Source organism: Equus asinus, chromosome 3, assembly GCF_041296235.1.
Source record: "Equus asinus isolate D_3611 breed Donkey chromosome 3, EquAss-T2T_v2, whole genome shotgun sequence".
NCBI classification, from domain to species: domain Eukaryota; kingdom Metazoa; phylum Chordata; class Mammalia; order Perissodactyla; family Equidae; genus Equus; species Equus asinus.
The window spans coordinates 35,958,512-35,978,325 of NC_091792.1; the positions used below are offsets into that span (position 1 = coordinate 35,958,512).

At 41.3% G+C, this 19,814-nt stretch overlaps 1 protein-coding gene across 4 annotated transcripts in view; it reads right to left on the reverse strand.

Annotated features, from left to right (window-relative positions):
* NR3C2 (nuclear receptor subfamily 3 group C member 2) overlaps nucleotides 1–19,814 on the reverse strand; it is a 326,934-nt gene that overhangs the window by 21,902 nt on the left and 285,218 nt on the right. For all 4 annotated transcript variants that reach the window (XM_044767137.2, XM_044767138.2, XM_044767139.2 and 1 more), the window contains exons 7-8: nucleotides 16,663–16,793; nucleotides 10,883–11,040 (exon numbers count right to left, since the gene is read on the reverse strand). In XM_044767137.2, coding sequence (XP_044623072.2) covers nucleotides 10,883–11,040; nucleotides 16,663–16,793 — 289 coding nt within the window. The remainder of the gene's footprint in view (nucleotides 1–10,882; nucleotides 11,041–16,662; nucleotides 16,794–19,814) is intronic.

Sequence of the window (19,814 nt, forward strand, 5' to 3'; positions counted from 1 at the left end):
AGACACCTGCTACCTTCTTTCAGACTTGTGTGCATGGTGTGCCACAGTTTGCAAACTGCTCTTCACACTCATCATCTCCTCTGATTGACACAATCTTAAATAGATTATATTATGCCCAGGACAGGCTGCTTTATTTGTGAGGCCCAGTGCAAAATGAAAATATGGGGCCCCCTGTTCAAAGTTTACTAAGAATTTCAAGATGGCGATAGCAGAATAGTAAGCCAAGTCTGGGACGCTCTGCCCTGATGTCTCCCACAGGTGGTTCTCCCCCTCTTCCACTCCTGCCTTCTGCTCCTGTCTCATTTATGAACCTGGAAAACTGCACTTAATCACTCCCTGTCTTAATTCCTTTCTCTATACAAAAGGTAAAAAAATGAGTAAATATTACTATTATTCCCTTTTTATGGAGAAAGGAATTAAGATGAGGTGATTAAGGGTAAACAGTAATATTTACTTATCCTTGCCTCATGGAGATATTAGAAGGAATTAGTGACAGGACTTAGGAAGAAAGGCACCCGGTAAATCCCAGGTATTATATAGTTATTTTATATTGTAAGAAGAGGGATTTAAGCTGCATAAGAGGCGAGGATTTATTGACACAGGTGTTAGACAATGAGAGAGTTTTCCAAAATCTTCCCTAGATATATTTCAGATTAGGAAGAGATTCCTGTGTGTCAGGTTAGATCTAGATGCGATTTTTCTATGAGCAGGGCTTCCAGGACCCACAGTAGTTCTTTCTACCTGATATTGTGTTTTTTCCAGAAAGCTCACACTATGGCATCTTAACTCTCACAGAATCAGGTGGGACTGGAAAGCACAATTCCTTTATACCTCCCCAGACAAGGCCAAGTCCTAGTTGTCCTCCAGCATTCTTTTAAAACTAGCTGTGAACAAGTAGCACATGTCCTGTGGGCATGCAACTTATGAAATTTAATTAATAATGAAGCCAAAGGAGTAGTTGTCATAAGAAGAATTGCTTTTTCCCCCCCTCTCTTTAAATTAGGATCAGACTCAACTTTAAATTTTGCCAGTTAAGGATTAAAAGAAACAAACTACTGTCTGTTATCATCCTAAGTTCGTAAGTGAAAGATTTTGACACCAAAACAAACAGAAGCAAGAGAATGGGAGAAAATATCTTCAAATTATCTATCTGATAATGGATTAATATCCAGGATATATAAAGAACTCCTACACCTCAACAACAACAACAACAACACAACCAATTAACAAATAGGCAAAAGACTTGGGTAGAAAATTCTCCAAAGAAGACATACCTATGGCCAATAAACATGTGAAAAGATGCTCAATGTCACTAACTGTTATTGTTAGTGCTGTCAAGTAGATTCCAGCTCCTAGCCACCCTGTATACAGTAGAGTGGAACCCTCTCTGGTCTTTTTGCAACATCCTCTCGTTTTCTGATGCTATATCAGACAATGCTCTGCTGCTATTCATATGTTTTTCATGGCTAATTTTTTAAGAAGTGGTAGGTCAGGTCCTTCTTCTTCCTCGTCTGTCTTAGTCTGGAAGCTCCACTGAAACCGGTCTCCATGGGCGACCCTGCTGGTATTTGAAATACTGGTGGCATAGCTTTTAGCATCACAGCAACATGCAGCCACTACAGTATGACAACTGACAGACAGGTAGTGTGGTACCCTGACCAGGACACAAATCCAGGCTGCAGTGGTGGTCTAACCACTAGACAAACAGGCTGGCATCACTAATCATAAAGGAAATGCAAATCAAAGCCACAGTGAGATACCAGCTTAACACTCATTAGGATGGCCACCATAAAAAAAAAAAGCAAATAAGTGTTGGCGAGGATTTGGAGAAAGTGGAACCCTTGTGCTCTGTTGGTGGGAGTGTAAAAAATTGTGGAAAACAGTTTGGTGATTCCTCAAAAAGTTAAACATAGAATTATCATATGATCCAGCAATTCCACTAGGAATATACTCAAAGAATTGAAAGCAGGGTCTCGAAGAGATACCTGCGCACCCATGTTCATAGCAGTATTATTCACAACAGCCAACAGAAGCAACCCAAGCATCCATCGACAGATAAATGGATAAATAAATGTTTTAAATCAACCTTTTCCAAAGAGGTAAGGGAATAACCTAGATTTTGCATTAAGTCAGCCACAGAAAACCATGACCAACCACGAAAGACCAAAGGAGATAAAGTTCCGTGGCTGCAAGTGGAAATTAACTGTCATTATAATTAAGGTATAAGTAAAGTATGATCTTCCAGATTGGAGAGAAAGGACTCAGGACCAATATTACTGATAAAATCATGAGTTGAAATGCAAGATCAGCTTTAAAGCATCACGGCTGCCTTCGATGCCAAACTCTCTATATGGGTGATATATATGCACACATTCATATCTGTATCTGTGTCTGTATCTAGTACATATATATATATATGTATATAGTATATAACAAAGCTTTCACTAATCCCAAATTACTCATGCATGGGTCAAGGTCTGTCATAAAGTTTGTTTTGGGGTTATTTACAAAGAGAGGGTTTGCTAAGCTATTATGATTTCTTAGCTGTACTTAAACACACAAACACAAAGACTTTCACTCACATTCAAAATGCTCACTTACAGGGGCTGGCCCCATGGCATAGTGGTTAAGTTCGGCATGCACTGCTTCACTGGCCTGGGTTCGGGGGTTCAGATCCTGGGCATGGACCTACACCACTTGTCAGCCATGCTGTGTTGGTGACCCACACCCAAAAAATAAAGGAAGACTGGCACAGATGTTAGCTCAGGGCTAATCTTCCTCAAGCCAAAAAAGAGGAAGATTGGCAACAGATGTTAACTCAGGGCAAATCTTCCTCAGCAAAAAGCCCCAAAGCCAACAAACATGCTCATTTACATACATGCCATCACATGACAGAAAGATGCATACTTATTTTCTATTCATTAAAGCAATTTTACTAAGAAGGTTTACTAGACAACACCTTTACTTTTTTTTCAGTTAACTCTCCTCCCTGTTTGCTTTGTGGCTTCTGATAGTTACTGGAAACCTCACGGGTATTAACACGAGTTGAATCAATGAGCTATTCTTCACAATAACCTCCTCGTTGCTATGGCTAAGGAACAGTTTTCAGACTGTTTGCTAACTGACCTTTCTGCAGCTTCTGCCCCTCTGAGCCCTCATTTGCACAGTGGGGGACACACTCTTTTCTGGCTGGTTCCCTGTGTCCCTATTTTTGCCTCCTTATCTTACCTCAGCACCGCTCCTTCGCAGACTCTCTGCAGGAGCCTCCCTGGTTTTGGTCCCTGGGCGAGTTTTCCCTCCAGATTCAGCTCTGGGCCCTCCTCTCGCCACACTGATGCCTGGGCAGTTCCATCTACCCACAGGCTTCAGGGAGCACCACGTGCTGCCGCTTCCTGAGTCTGCATCAGCACTTGGCTCTCTTCATGTTCACCTCCACGGAGCCCAAGGCTCACCTGACATTTCCCCTGGGATGTCCTAAGGGTACCTCAAATCAGTACATCCAAAACACACGCATTGTCTCCCTTCACAAAGCTCCTCCCTTGGGTCCCCTCTTAGTGCTGGTGCACCCCTACACCCCACCCAGCTATCTCCAGCCAAAGCCTGGGAGTCATTTAGACCTGTCCCCTTCTCTCTCAACCTCCTCCTCCTGGCTTCCTCGCCAAAAGCCATCCATTCCACCACCTGAATACCTCCTGGGTCCCCCTGCTCCACCCACTTCTTACACTGCACCAGCATCCTAAGTGGCCTTTTGTTCCTCTTGCCCTTCCTCTGATAGATTCTCTAGATCAGCACTGTCCACTAGGACTTACTGCATTGCCCCCAATGGTGACAACTAACCACATGTGGCTACTGCACCCTTGAAATGCAGCCAGTGTGACTGGGACCTCAATTTCAAATTTTCCTTAATTCAGAATAATTTACATGTAAATAGCCACACGTGGCTAGCGGTTACTACACTGGATGAAGCAGCTCTAGATTCTCCACAGATGTGCTCAAGATCCCTCAACGCTTCCTTACTGTGGTTTACAGATCCCTTCATCATCTCCATCCTCATTTCTCTCTGTTCCTCTCTGACACTCTTGGATACAATGAAATTCTCCATTTCTCAAAATCCCCATGCTTTCTCTCCCTTGGGCTATGAATTCCTCTGGCTTGGAGTAGCTTCCCGCTATCTGTCTGGCCAACTCCTACTTTGCCTTTGGGGCTCAGCTTAGCAATCATTTCCATCTCATGCCATGGCCCATCTGCACCCTGCCACTTCCCCCTCCAGATACTGCACCTATGGTCCTTACAGTCCATATGGAGCACCTATCACACTGCACTTTAATGCCCAGTTTACTTGTCTATATTTCCCATTAGACTGCATACTCTGTGAGGGCAGGCACCAAGTCTCCTTTGCTGCTGTGGTCTCCTTAGCACCAGCACCATGCCTGGCCTGCTGGGGGCTGCCATATGTGAACCTGCTCTGCCAGGGGCTCATGTCCTGGGAGCAGCACCCTCACTCTCAGAAGCAGAGCCCCTTGGCAGTGCTTTCTTTGCACACCCCCATGGAGACTGTTTAGAAGGGACAACTGAGGTACAGATGGCTCATTCCACAGGGTATAAAACAACTGGGCTCTGAAAAATATATTTTCTTATGTAGTGTCCTGGTTATTCAGATCCTCTTTTCGACAGGTTTAGGAAGACAGTAATTCAGCTGTGCTGTTGCCTCTCACAATATGAACTGATTACAAACCCTAGGGGAGCTTGGAGACACACAATCACGACCTCTGACTGACACTGCCCTTAAACCATTCATAGGTGAACAAAGAAGGAACAGCGGGTAAGGACACCCTTCAGATCTATGGAGAGTTACGTCTCCCGGATGGGCTTCGTGGCCCCTGCCACCAGCACATAAAACACACCAATTCATGAACTGCCCAGACCTTTCCACATCACACCCAAAGTCATCAATTCTCTATTTATCCATGATATTGAAATAAAAGAACACTCTGACCTATTTTTTTCCATTTCCCCCATTTTTATTTTTAAATATATTTGATGCATTTTTTTTCAATTACACAAACATTAAAATGTTTTAAATGAAAATAAGTACTCATTGGCACAATTCATCCAGGGCAATGCATTGTGAACTATGCTATACCCCTGAAATGAGAAATCTGTTAAGGCAAATGGCAGTCTCTATCTACTATAGGGATGCAGAAAGAGACGCCATAAACCGTTAATAACTGTTCCACTGGTTTCACCAACTAGACAAAGAATCAGATCTGCCATGTCCATTATTCATCTAATTTGGAATCTTCCCTAGGAAGACTTCTTTTTCAGGAGTGGGTCTTCGCCTCCCCTGGTGCCCTGGAAGATAAGGCTCTGCTCCCTGAGCTGAGGAGCTGGCTCCGGAATAAACAACTCTTCCTTTATTTAGAATCTTTCTTAGTCATGATCTTGTCAAAGAGGAAGGCAGTATAACACTGCTAACAATTATATTAAATAGTTGTTTCGCTCAGTGAGACAGAGCAAGAGAACATGGCTTTGCATCCTGATCTCTCTCACACACGCACACACACGTGTGGCACTGCCAGCACTGGGTATTTTATTACAGATATAGAATCAATCTCAGTTTATTGTCACCTGAGCAACCAGAAGAGAGGGAATTTTCTCTCCACACACCACAGCAGCATGGCCAGCCTTTATTAATTATTAGCAGTGTTCTGATAACACCCTGGGCAAGGATGTTCAGTTCACCAACATCAGTCCTTCCTGATGGCCACCTCATAGCAATCGCCATCAGCTCCATCATCATCATCTTTAATCCCTTCAGTGAATTAGAAAGGGGCTCTGGCACACCCCGACATGTTTGCACCAAGACCAGTCTCCACTGGTAAACGTCTAGCAGGATGCTCGGAGAGCTGACGCTGGTGTGCACTGGGACCTGCAGGACCTGGGAATTGCTTCTGTGCTGAATCAAGTCTAAGTCTCCACTGTCAGATAAGACAACTTACGTGCTTCCCACCCTACACTGTGGAATGGTCTTTCCTGCCTCCTTCCTTGCTTGACCTGGCCCACGTTAGCCTGTCAGCTCCTTGAAGGCACATGCTGTGTACCTGTTTGCGTGTCTCCATGCTGACAAGTAAATTACAACTGCATGAAGGATGCTGTTTGGTGGTACAGAGACATGGTTCTGGGGAAACCCAAACAGTCTGAGAAAAGGGGAAGCCACGGGGTGAACAGCTGTTCGGTGCCTGTTATGTGGTGGCTGCCTCTGTCCCTGTGTTATTTCATTCACTTCTAAAAATTCCCTATAAGATGGGTATTATTTCCATTTTACAGATGAAGAAACTGAGGGCTGAAAAATTTCAGTGAAGTGCCTAAGTTTACTGAGAGAAATGGTGGTGGCAGCCCCACAGGCCATGCTCTTTCTGCTGTCCCTGGAGTCACATTTCTGCGGTGGGCTCCTATTTTGGCCTCAGAACTTTTCCTGAGGAGAAACTGACTGGAAAGACGTAAAAGAGAATCAAATGTGAAAGTGAGCAGGCTGCCTGAAGGGAGGACCGAGGCGAACCTGTGGCTCCCATTCCTCAGTGTGCGGTACGACATACTCACCCAAGGTGTGCGGCCATCTTGAAGCCACCCATGTGGAGTCATGACGGAAATGGCCGCCACCACAGCCTGCATGCAAGAGCACGTGCTCATTAAATGAGCAATGGGAATCTCAAAATAACTCGTTAACCGTCTCGGCTGCTTGCAGCAATCTCTCTTTTGCTGGTGACTGTGTCACTGAGACGTGACACCCTCTTCACGTAAAGAATGAAGTCTCCCCAGTGTGCACATGTAGCATTTACTGTACAGATGTTCTGCTCTCAGCCCACCTGCCTTTCTCCCCTCGTGGAAGGGAAACCTTGGCTCCGAGAGCCTGGCTAGGGAACAGTCACTTCAGTGTTGGGCATTCCCTCTGCAACCACAGAAAGCAATGATTCAGCAATACAACCTCACAGTGTTTCCTCTGGTCACGCAAAGAACAGCGTCTGAGTGACACACCGGTGCCTGCCCAGGCAACCAGTAGGTTCTTACCCGGGTTTAATGATCATATGCAGAGACAAAAACCTGCACACCGAGGCTTATAGTAAGACAGACCTAACTAATGTTTTGTTTTGAGAACTGCTAAACATGCATAACATTTTAACACAACACCAGGCTCACTGCCTTCACAATGCAACCCTGTGCCTCACAAAAACAATGCATTCCAGAAGGTGCCAGAGAAGATCCAAATGTGTCTGGAAAGCCGGAGAGCAGAGCAGCTGTTTTTCATGTTCCTCAATGCTAGTTTTCTGATCTCCAAAGATGCAGCCTAGCTGAAAACCAGCAGCTGCTACAAGCCTGAAGCTCTCCTTCATCGGGAGGTAGTGTCAGGAGCACTAGACAGCGAGTCAAGAGGATTCCAGCTGCCCCTGGCTACCTACGGACCTTGAAAAAATCACTCTCTGGGCCTCTGTCTCTTACTTCATAACATAAAGATTCTCTGACACCCCCTTGGAAGCCTTCCATGACCCCTGCCCAGCACAGCTGGTTCCTATACCTTCTTGACAAGGCCTTCCATCGACTCAGAATAAACTTCAGTGGGCCCACAACGCATGGTGTGCTCACCTCGTCAGAGCTCCCACCATGCTGCCCTGTATGGTGCTCTCTGGTTGCCCAGAGCAGGCTGAATGCTCCCTGGCATTGGGTCTCTTCCCCTGAGTACATTGCCTGGCACTTTTAGACACCAAAGTATTTGTTGAATGAGATGAACATCTTCTTCTATCAGACAAGTGGGATTCTTAAGGACAGGCATTCCGTCCACACTTGCACCTCAGGTCCTAGAACATGGCAGGGGCTCACTGACACACGTGTTCTCAAAGGGCCCACTGCCCTGGCGACCAATTTCATGACCTCCTGCCTTGCATTATGCTCCAGCTGCCTCTCTAGAATCTAAGCTATTTGAGGGCTGGGTTGGTGTCATACATTTATTTTGTATCCTCTGTAGCCTTATCAGTTTTGCTAGGTATGAGGCACATTTCTGCTGTGTGTTTACTGAAATAAAGTTGATTACAATGGTATGACCATGAAATTATTTAACAGAAAAAGGGCAATCTTTGCCCCCCAAAAATACCACTAATATTACATTTAACATTTACTAACTGTTCTACACACTGATCACGACATAAATAATCCTTGATCTCTAAGAGTGAATAAAAGTTACCAAGAAATTCATTAGGAATGTGCTTCTTACACAGTGGAAACTAACAGCCACTCCTAGCAATAGCCATAAAATTACTATTAATTGTCAAATTCTCTCTAAAAGAATAAGGAATCTCTATGCTTTACATAAAACACCCAAACATCTACAATGCCAAAATACATCTATTCCTAGGAGCTTGCCCACAGCTGCTTCCTTGGAAACATTTTTTCGGGAAAGATTGATGTTCAGAGGGTTTATGATTCGTTAAAGTTGGCGACCCATTCAAATACTTAATTGCCAACCTGTTCTTTCAGAGAATGTTCCTTTCCCTCGCCGTGGCACTGTTCTGCCATGTGCACCATGTGGGAGAAATCTGTCTGATGGGATGCTACTCAGCAATGAGTAGGTATGAACTTTTGATATATGCGAAAGAATGGATGACTCTCAAAGTGATTATGTTAAGTGAAGGAAGCCAGACAAAAAAGACTACATATGTGATTCCATTTATCTGAAACACTAGAATATACACACTAATCTATACAGTAATGCACCACATAACAATGTTTTGGTCAACGACAGACCACATATATGATGGTCCCATAAGACTAGTACCATATAGCCTAGGTTTGCCATAGGTATACCATCTAGGTTTGTGTAAGGACAACTCTATGATGTTCGCATAATGACTAAATCACCTAACGATGCATTTTTCAGACCAAATCCTTGTCGTTAAGTGATGCAGGACTGTACTGCCAGAAAGCAACTAGGCAGCAGGAGGTAGGAGGACAGGTTAAAAAAGGGCACAAGGAAACTTATAGGGTGATGGATATGTTTGTTGTCTTCATTGTGATGACAGTTTCATGGGTGTATCAAACTTCCCAAATGGTATACTTGAAGCATGTTCTGTTTATTGTGTATCAATTATACCTTGATTTAAAAAAAAACAAAACGAAAAAGATCCTTATTTGCCTTGGGGGATCTTGCAGAAAATCATCATTTCTGATATAGCCATTTGGCAACTGTTTGTTGAGTTTCTATCTTGTGCCAAACAATGAGCTGGCACTAAAAACAAGCTGGCAGAGGACAGTTTGACACATCGACCACTGGTGTGGCCTCTGTGTTTCCACTGGGCTACTTTGCTTAAGGCACCAAGATGCTGAAAGACTGTGGAAACACAAGTTTTAACTTCTGTTGTTAGTCTCATTACAAGAAAATTGCTTCAAAATGTATCATCTATTATCATGTGTTGTGACACGTACATACTTATTTTGATGTTGCACTTGTGCCTTCTGATACATTCGAACAAATAAGAGAATTCATCAAGAAAGAACCACAAAACCCCACTTTGAGTTCTATTAAGACAGACTTTCCATAAAACCAACAAAAGAAAGTAACTGTGCTCCTTGCGGTCATGTAGGTGATCCATGTTCCATGCTCTAGCTTCCTGCATTTCCTTTTGCAAGAGTTGTGAAGACCATCATTTGCTGTGTTCTCCAAAGTCTTGCTTGTCATCATCTCTTATTCCTAAGATTTTCCATTAAACTATGCTCTTTAGGCCACTGACAATCAGCAAAACTATCACTGAATTCACCTTGTGCGGATTTTACTCATCGCATGAAAAGTTCAGAGAGAGCAAAGCAACATGACAGCACTGGGTCTTCAGTGTAAAACACTGGAAAGTGACATTCTTTTATCAATCAACCCACAGAGAGATACTATTCCACTGGCATAAACAAATCTTTAAAGGATGAACCATTATTTCAATAGTAATACTATTATAATATTGGTCATCAAGCCTGTCAACATTTTCCTTGACAACAGAGACATATTTGAAAAAGAATTCCTCATACAAATGATATGGGCAGGACTTTGGCAATAAATTTTCCAAAAGAAAGTATGAAAACCTCACAACATGAAAAACTAAATTAGCATGACTGTGTACAACTCTTTTTGAGCCAGAATTGGAGAAAGTGCTTGCAAAGTGAAACAAGAAGCATATTTTAAATGACATAACAAAGCCAGTTATCCAAATTGATATTTTGTAGAAACTGTTAACCAACACCTCAACTACATCTATAATTGATTAAATTAGAAACAAGCTCAGAATTTACTTTCTATATTTACACAAGACCAGAAAGGTGACTCCTATGAAGAATAGTGAATATAAGATTCAAAATTTGGCAAAGATCGAGATGATCCAAGTTGGCCCTGGACCACTAATAATGTTTTTGAAAGATTAGGTTATTAGTTTAACAGTGGTAGAAGATGGACACTATTTATGCACTGTTAAAGCAAACATTTTTATTAACCAAACATCTTCTAAACTGCAAGCAGAAACGTGAAACTTGATCTGACACCTGTAGCACATCTGAGGGCCTTTCCCGGCCCAGGACACAGGGGTTTTGCCATTTTGGTGTACATTTCTCTTATTCTGCTCAGAAATGAGAAGAGCCACACCCTTTACTTTAAATGATGTTTGTTTCAAAGCTTATTTGAAGAAAAATTTCCTTCCTAATTAGTTCTCAACTCTTGCTGCCTCCCATCGGATAATCTACCCTTATTCTTCCCAAAGCCCTGAGAACTCTTTCTCAGCTCTACGGTTTTGTCTGGTCAGTAGCATGTGGTTGTTGATCCTTCATTCAACAGGCACCAAAGGGACCTACTTACGTCATGCATGGAGTCCAGAAGCTTGGTCAGTTGGTAGAATCTCTGCCAGCTCTGCCCAGAATTGTTGGGACACTTTGTTACCATCTTCCTTAGTTCTTTGATATAATTTGTCCTCATTTCTTCAAATGCAGCCTGGCATTTGAGGCCATCCTTTGGAACTGTGTTTAAGGAATACACACATGTAAATTCCCAGATGGAAAACAGCTTTAGCATCTTAGTAGTTAAATGGCCAAGATGATTTTGAGGTCATTAGGCTCACACTTTTAGATTGATACCAAATCTCAATTACCTCATTTATGAATAAATTTGGCAGTTATCTATTGGTAAACCCTTGTACACATACATATACAAAAGAATAATAACTGCTATTTATAGAGTGTATATTATAATACACTTTGCATATGTTAGCTTGCTTAATCTCAATCTTATGACATAACCATTTTATTATTCTCATTTTACGGATGAGGAAACTGAAGACTGGAGTTTAATCACTTGCCCAAGGACACAATAAGTAAATGGCAGAGAAGAGGTATAAACCTAGGTGTGTCTGTTCCCAAAGCCTGCCTCTTAACAACAATGCTACATTGTCTTGCCACCTGTCATCAAAGAGTTTTATGAATCCTAACTTGCCAATACTTCAGAAGTAGGAAAATATACTTTGATTTTCCAGGACAACTGGAAGAGCCACAGATAATCTAAGCTGAGGCTAGAATTAGAAAGTAACATCTTCACATTCAAGTTCAAATATCAAAGACACTCAGGGAAACCGGCTGTCTACCAAGGGGAGGCGATACATGCAAAGAAGCACTTTCCATCCTCCTTGCTCCAGGATCACATGACCACTGAGGTGCTGTCACGTGACCTCTGAGACAACGGGATGGTGGTTCTGAGCACTGGTGTGTTTGCAGTGGGGTAACACAATAGTGGCTCTGCATGCAAGGCAAAAGCTAAAAGTTTCAAAAAGAATAAACTATGTTCATTTTTATCTTTGATAAGGCAGAAAATTAAAGATAACATGTTCTTCTTTCCTTTTATGTAGTGGCTAGCTGTTATAATCAAAGAAAAAAATCTCACTTAAAAGAATGCTTTGGGATTCAGGACCCAGAAGCATATCAAGTGCTTGTGTGACCTGCTGAAAGGAGACGCTCTTCCCCAAGACACAATGTAGAAGCACTTTACGGAGAAAGGGTGCGTCTGTGCCTGCATTCTGCCAGGAGACGTAGGGCGGAGCAGAAGCTGAAGGCATCCCCTTTGAAAATCTCCTTACATGTTTGTCTTTTTCGTTTTTTTTACTACAGCCAATACAGTTATGTTTATGATTTAACTTTGAAAAATAAAATCACTTAGAACTTCATTTTTAGAAGATGAAGACCTAATGAAAATTCATCTTGTGATATTAATATTCTGAATTTAAAACTGCTTTTACTTTCACGTCTTAATTGCACATATTTGCTAATTTATCATAACTGGTATAAATAATAATTTCTTGGGTCATCAGCGCTTGAGAATGGCTAAGTACATGTGTGAGTACTATGTGCCACCCCAGAAGTCAGGAACACCGCTGTTTCTAAATAAACCCTGTTGTCCCATATAAAATATGACTTCTCTTGCAAATTAACTTCACAAATTATGTTAATAATCTCCTCCTTGAGTTTAATGTTGAGGCTTTTGCTTTGTGGTTTATCTAAATCTATTTTTGTGGGGAAAAAATAAATCCCTAAGAGCAACTGCACAAATTCCTGAGGATGCCACAATATTACTTGTGGTTTAAAATATCTGACATTCACATTCAGATAAATGCCATCCATTATGTAACACATAGGTTTTTTTTTTTTTTCCTTTAAAATTAAACCCTTGTTTAAAAAGTGTAAAAAATATAAAGAAGGATGGTAATAACTGGGATGTTAACAGTAAAACCATAGATCCATTTTCTACCAAAATTTTAATGTTAACCTAAAACTTTCTAAAGGAGACTGAAAGTTTGCAAATAACAGCCTACATGGCCCATTTGCAGATTAACATTTATTTTTCTAAGTTATGAAATTTTATGCAGTAAACCTTTAGTTTTTCAATATGGATACTTATGGATGTCATCCTATACATTAAAAAATTACCTAAAATTAGAGTGAAAATATTCCACTATTATATTTCAATACTATTTGGTACATCTGAGATTAACCAAAGGCCTTCATATTTCTGATGGTTGTGTTATCAGGTTCTCAAGATTATCAACAATTTGTGTCAAATTTTACTTATCTTTTACTGCTGTAACTGAAATGTAGTTGTACCATTTTCCCAGCCAAATTTTTTAGAAGTTGAAACAAACCCACAAATAAAAAGAACTTAAGTCAAACCTCAAATTTTGGAGGTCTGCCCAGATATTCTGAATTTACTTATTAAATGCAGCAGGGCTGCTGGAAATCAACCAAAATCTGTGGACTGGAGAAGAGCAAAGAGATGACTGGGGTGAAAGTTTGTCTCCTTTCCTCTGTAAGCATAAAGAACATGAGACTCTCTTCATGTCACTGCTAAAAAAACTTTCTTGATACACTGGATATCAGGTGTGTAATACGAGAAAAATTTTCATGCGTTCTGTCATGGATTAACGAAAAAAGCTTGCTAAAACCTGCAGTTTCTATGATTCATAAAATTCTTTACTTATGTTTTCCTACCTTTTTATTTTGCTTTTCCTGCATCTACAAAAATCAGAAATGAAAGTACTGAGCTACTTGGAAGCTAATAAATTAATTCGGGTAGCTTCAAAATGATATCAGAACTGATTATAGGCTGACTGATGAAATGGATGTAAAAGGAGAAGATGCTAATTAAGATTGAGGAATCAAAATTTATAAAGAATTAGTATACATGCCTTTTTAGAAAAAATATTTAAATTCTATCATCCATCTGATCATTTTTTAACATTTTTCTAAGAGTAATGGTTATTGACATAGCTTGTAAAGGGGAATAAAATCACTGTCACTGAATGTAAAGATTATATTTCCAAAGTTATATTCCAGAAAGGATAAAGGAGGAACATCAGAAACCTGGAGGAAGAATGGAGCAGGGAGAAAGCGCCTGGTCCTACTGACCCTGCAGAGGAGCGGCTGCAAACACAACGCTACAGGAGATGGGCTGAGAGTAATTAGTGAGGAATGGTGGGGCCTGTGGCAAACGGGAGGGAACATGCCCTGCCCCAGGCCGTCAAATTGAATGAAAATAAAACAAGACAAAAGGCCAAAAGCAACCTAAAAAACCTGCGCAGGCCAAACAAAACACAGCTGTGAAGTGCTGGCCCCACCTCCCTACCAGGCTGCTGGTGTGCCCCCTCTCCTGGAGTCTAGATTCCGCCTGCTCGCTGCTCTGCTCTCCCGGCTGCTGTCGGGAGAGCATGCGCACCAGCCTCCTTTCCACTCCTTCCTCCCTGCTCTGTGGGCGAGTGGGAACAACACTCAACGTGAATTCCAAAGCCCTGGGCACTGAGCAAATAACACTCGTGTGCCTCCTTCTTGTTAACTGCAGACTGGAGCTATCAATCTCAGAGGGTTGTTTGAAGTATTAAATTAGATAATACAGGGAAAACCCTTCGTCAACTTGGTGGTGCTAAACAGATTCTTACCCACAGTCCCACTGCATCCCCTCTTCCTGCTCTGCCCGATTCAGGCTTACTCTTCCTCAGACCCGGCCCCTCTTTGCTGGAAATAACATCCCTTCTTACCCCTTCTGTCCTGATTACCTTGGCTAGTGATGCCACTTTCTCCCAAATGACTCTACTGAAAACTGCCCCTTCTCCCAAGGCCCTGATTCACGGGCCAAGGGGAGGGCTGGCCTTGCTCTGGATGCTCTTTTCTGCTTCCAGGTGGTCACTCAACAACCTCTCCTTCTTTGAAGTCCATGCCATTCGCCCTGGCATCCCTGGTATCCAGAATATTTCTCAGTTTCTTCAGTGGCCACAGCATTTGGCTCAGAGATTTCCTCTCCCTACTGTCCCCTGCCATCATTCTTGGTCTCACCCTCATGTGATGTAAGCTTCCTTAAATTCTTTTCCCTCTGTTTGAAAATGCCTGTGCTGTTGTCTGAGGAAGAAGTGCTCAACATCCTTGCCAAGGCTAATCCTGTCCTCTCTTGTCTCTCCTGGCGCCTTATGCCATCAACTTCTCTCCTCTCATACTTGGTGCCAGAGCCTAAAAAAAGCCTTCCCATCAATCTGCAAGTCCTTGGCCATCTGGCACCTGCCCGATGCCGAATGGTCAACTCCAGTAGGCTTCTCTCAGCATTCTCGACTTTCTCTGTGGAAGCTATGCTGTTAGTCACGCCCTCTGGGAAACCAACCCTTGGCTTCCACCACTGTACACTCTCCCAGTTTCTCTACCTCTCTGACAGTTCTGTCTCTGTCCTTTCAGCCCCTGCCATCCTCCTTCCATGTAGTTCAAGGGGATCTTTCCTATTCTTTCTGGGCCAAGGAGACCCAACTCACCCTTTGAGTTTAGACTACAATTTTCTATAAGGGTAATTTCAAGTTTATATCTCAATACCCAAACCTGTCTTCTGACTTCCAGTTCCAAATTTTCCCCATCATTTAGCTTCTCTATTAAGATATATATGAAAATTAACCCATCCAAAATAGAACTCATTATGCTCCACAAAATCTGCTCCAAGTCCCAACATAAATATACTTCTCTTAATGGTATCACTACCATCCTAGTCATTTCTCTGTGCTGAAAACCTGTGTCACTTCTGACTCATACCATTTTTATTTCCCCTTCTAGTCAGCTGCCAAGGCCAACTCCACAATGTTTCTTGAATACATGTGCTCCTGTCCATCATATCACCGACCATCACCATCCAGGCCATTATTTCAACAGCCTCACAGCAGGTCTTGTGCTTCTAGTCAGGTTAAATTCTCTGTCTGTCTTTGCCTCTCTCCTTCCCCCAACCCTTTCCCCAGTCTACTGCCAGATACATCTTCATGAAGCCATAAAATGCAGTTTTGATCATGTCAACTCACTGCTCAAAAGCCTTCACTGTTGCCCATCTCATAAAGGCCAATGTCTTTCAACAGGCATTGAATATTCTGGTCCAATCTATATCCCAACCCTATTCCCCACTCCTCCCCAACCCTCAATATAATCTGATGAACCTTGGAAAATTAAATGAATAAATAACATAAAAATTAAAAAATTAACAGGGAAAACAACTCTCCATAACTAAGTGCTACTGCCTGGTTAAGCTTTCTCATATTTCCACACTCACACCGTTACCTGACAGGAAGGCCATCTCACGCCTCTTATTCAATCCAAAACTCCTGAAAAGCTCTCTAAGACTCAGCTTCACCATGAATCCCTCCCTGATCCCTAGAATTGAACATGCTCTTCCCTTCTTTGAGCTACCATGACCTTCTTTAGCCCTATCATCACAGATAATCCCTTTCCACAATGTATTAAAATTATCTTTGAATTTATCTTACAGTAAAACTCCCTGAGGACAGAGGCTATGCCTCATTCACCCTTGCAGTTCCTGAGTGGCCCAATCCTACCACACACATGACAGACACTTAATAAATATTTAGTGTCTGTCAGACGGATGAAGGAATGGAGGGATATGCTCTTTCATATACTCAAAGCTTCATACTCTGCAAGTAACTTGGTTCATCAAAGACCAAAGCCTTCCTCCCACTTGTTCAAAATTTTTTTATACCAACTACCTGACACTATAAATAGGCTACTCTCCTAAAGGGAAGCTGCTCTGACAATGAAAAAGCGTCAGGGAGGACATCAATTTACTTGTGCTTAGCAGCAGCAGAACTTTCATTATGGTGTATTCTTCAAAGGTGAGCTGCAGTCGAACGAACTGAAGGCTGATTTGGTGCATCCCCTGGCATAGTTCATACATGGCCGACTGATGCATCTTCTCTCTACAAAGGAAAAGAAAAAAATGTCTGAGAATGCAAGGTTTATTATCCAACCCAGACTGGAGGCCCAAGGCAGCTTAATAAGAGATCTGAGTCAAGAGTTTTCCTTTTGGCTCCAACATGGAGTGGCTGTGTATTTTAAAGACAAGTTAGATGCCTTTCACAGTGATTGGTAAATAGCTTCTGGACCAACACTTCCGTGCCATTTACTAGTACCCTGTGAGAATGTGTTAGAAGCATTGAAACCGGCCTTTCTCAAAGTGTGCCATTATTTCATTTATGTAAAGAGTAATAATGACTGTGATATGTGTTATAGTGAGCTCATCCACAGAGTAGAGAAGCTGCTGTGATGTGGAATGAAGCCCACAGATTCCTGTTCCAGAGTCTACCAGCCACAGATACTTATGCTTTCAAAAGACTGTGCTGGATGCCATAAACACAGGACAGCAACGACCAGTCTTATTTCCAAGTGAACCCCCCTTACAAAGGTCATGAAACATGTTTGTTAATTATTTGCAGCAGTGCATTTAAAAAGGGAAATTAGATAAAATTTTAAAAGGGGAGAACCTCAAATGGAATCTCTCTGATAAAGGGTGAAAGCAGTATGGGAGTTTGGGGCAATATATGCACATTTCTACTCAACCAACCAATCCTCTCTCTCCACCAAATCCAAATGTTTCCATAAAAATCCATTACAATACAAGTTATTATTTTCTCTGTCCATGAGAAGAAAGTAAGGCATCACTTAGTTTTTTAGATGATTTTCCTCAAAGCAATAAATCTTTTGAGAGGCCCTGGGTACCTACTGCTTTATAATGACAAGAATGTAATTAGTGAAAAAGAAATGACTAGTTAAAAATGGGAAAGGACTTGACAAAGGTCAAAGAAACAGCAAAAGAGGTCATGATGGCGGATACAGTTCTATGAGAGATGGAAAGCAGGTGGGCATCTGTAGGAAAGCAACAGTGTGATACCTCTTCCAGGGTGCACTCTTGGGTTCAACTGGCAGAAATCTCTCATCTCATCTCTGAAAGCCATTTGTAAAGAACCCATAATGGAACACAGAACATTTTGCTCTGCATTATTATTATATGTCTTCCTTCTCCCGTAATAAACCGGAAGCTATTTTTAATTAAGCATATATTTAAAAAAAACACACGCACACACACACAATAATAGCAGAATCTACCATCCAGATGGATGGATCTACCATCCAGAATTAACAATGTGAACAAATGCTAATATTTTTGCCATATTTGCTTCAGATCTTTAAAAATTAAACATGGCAGAGTTAAAGCCCGCTCTATCTTCCTCCTTGATCCCATTCATCTTCCTCATTCTTGAAGGGAACCACCCACTTTGGGTGATTATCATTTCCTCTTCAGATGTGTATATTTTACTACACATGTATGTGTCTATAAAAACAGCACACAGTACTGCTTCGTTTAATGTAAATTTGAAATTAGATATGCACATCCTTCTGCAACTTATTTTCATTCAATGTTGTAATTCTGAGATATATCCATTTTAATACAGGTAACTCTAAGTTAATTCATTCTCACTGCTGCAAGTTTCATTCATTGGAGTATATCACAATTTACTTATCCATTCCACAACTGACGGACACTTGGGTTGCTGCTTCTTTACTGCTATTACAAATGATGTCCAAGGAACATCCTTGTGCATTTCTCCAGGATACAAAATGAAAATAGAACTGCTGAGTCACAGATTTGTGCATATTGATGCTTTCATTCCAACCAGGAGGAGATGAGCGTGTCCTTTTATGCCACATCCCCACCAGTACTGTCATTATCCAATTAAAAATTTCTTGCCATCTGATGGGGTTGAAAGGCCTCATTGTTGCTTTTTCAGCCTGGACGTTTTTTCAAATGTTTTCTGACCATTTGGATTTCTTCTTTGATTTATCTCTTCATATCTCTACCCATTTTATTATAAGCTTTTTTTCCTTCTGTCACCAACACCATCTTCGTTCCTAATAATATTTTTTGCCTTAAACATTTTGTCAGATATTACGATTGTTCCTTCCTTATTCCCTCCCTCCCTTCCTTCCTGTCCCTTTCTTTTGAAGTCTCTTTAGAATTTGCCTGGTATGCCCTTTTTAAAAAATCTGTTATTTTCAAGCTTCCCACATAATTATATTTCACACGTCTCTTACAAACAGCAAAAAGCTAGATTAAAAAAATCTGAAAGTCTCTGTATTTTAACAGCTCAGTTTAATCTGTTTTCACTTATCACAATTACTCATATATTTGGATTTTTCTAACATTTTAACTTTTCTCCACTCCTTTCCTTCTTTCTACTTTCCTTCCTTTTATTGGATCAATGCAGCTTTTTAAAAATCTACTTCTTGACTTCTCTACTGGATTTAGATTTTTACTCTTTAAATAATTATTCTTAAATTATGAACTTGCATACTTAAAAATTTAATCACTGGCTTTTCCATGAGAGACAGAAAAAATGTAGAGTGTTTTATCTTTGGTTTACTGCTTCCCATGTTCCATGCTATTGCTCTTCAGTATTTAAATTTCAACTTGTTTTCAAGTCACCCTTGAAATTAGTCTCTCTCTCTCTCACATCTACACTCCACGTCTGCTTAGAGTTACCAATGTGTTTCTTGATCACCATTGTTTCTTACACTTCACTCTGTATTTCTAGGTTCAATTTCCTACTTACTGAAGAAAACTTTTTTGTAATTCAGCAGTGGTCAGTCACTGAATGTCCAAGTCATTCAGTCTTAATTTGTCTGAAAATATCTTTATTTCATCTTCATTCTTGAAGGACAGTTTCAAAAGTCACAGATTTCTAACTTGACAGGCAGTTTCCTCAGTATTTTGAAGACAGTATTCGACTACATCTGGACCGTCATTGCTGCTCTCGGGAAATTTCTTGTCAGTGTAATTGTCATTCTTTAATAGGTAACCTGCATTTTCTCTTCGGCAGCTTAAAAAATTCCCTCCGTTATTTGACATCTGCTGTTTCGTTATGAAGTACTTAGGTGCAGCC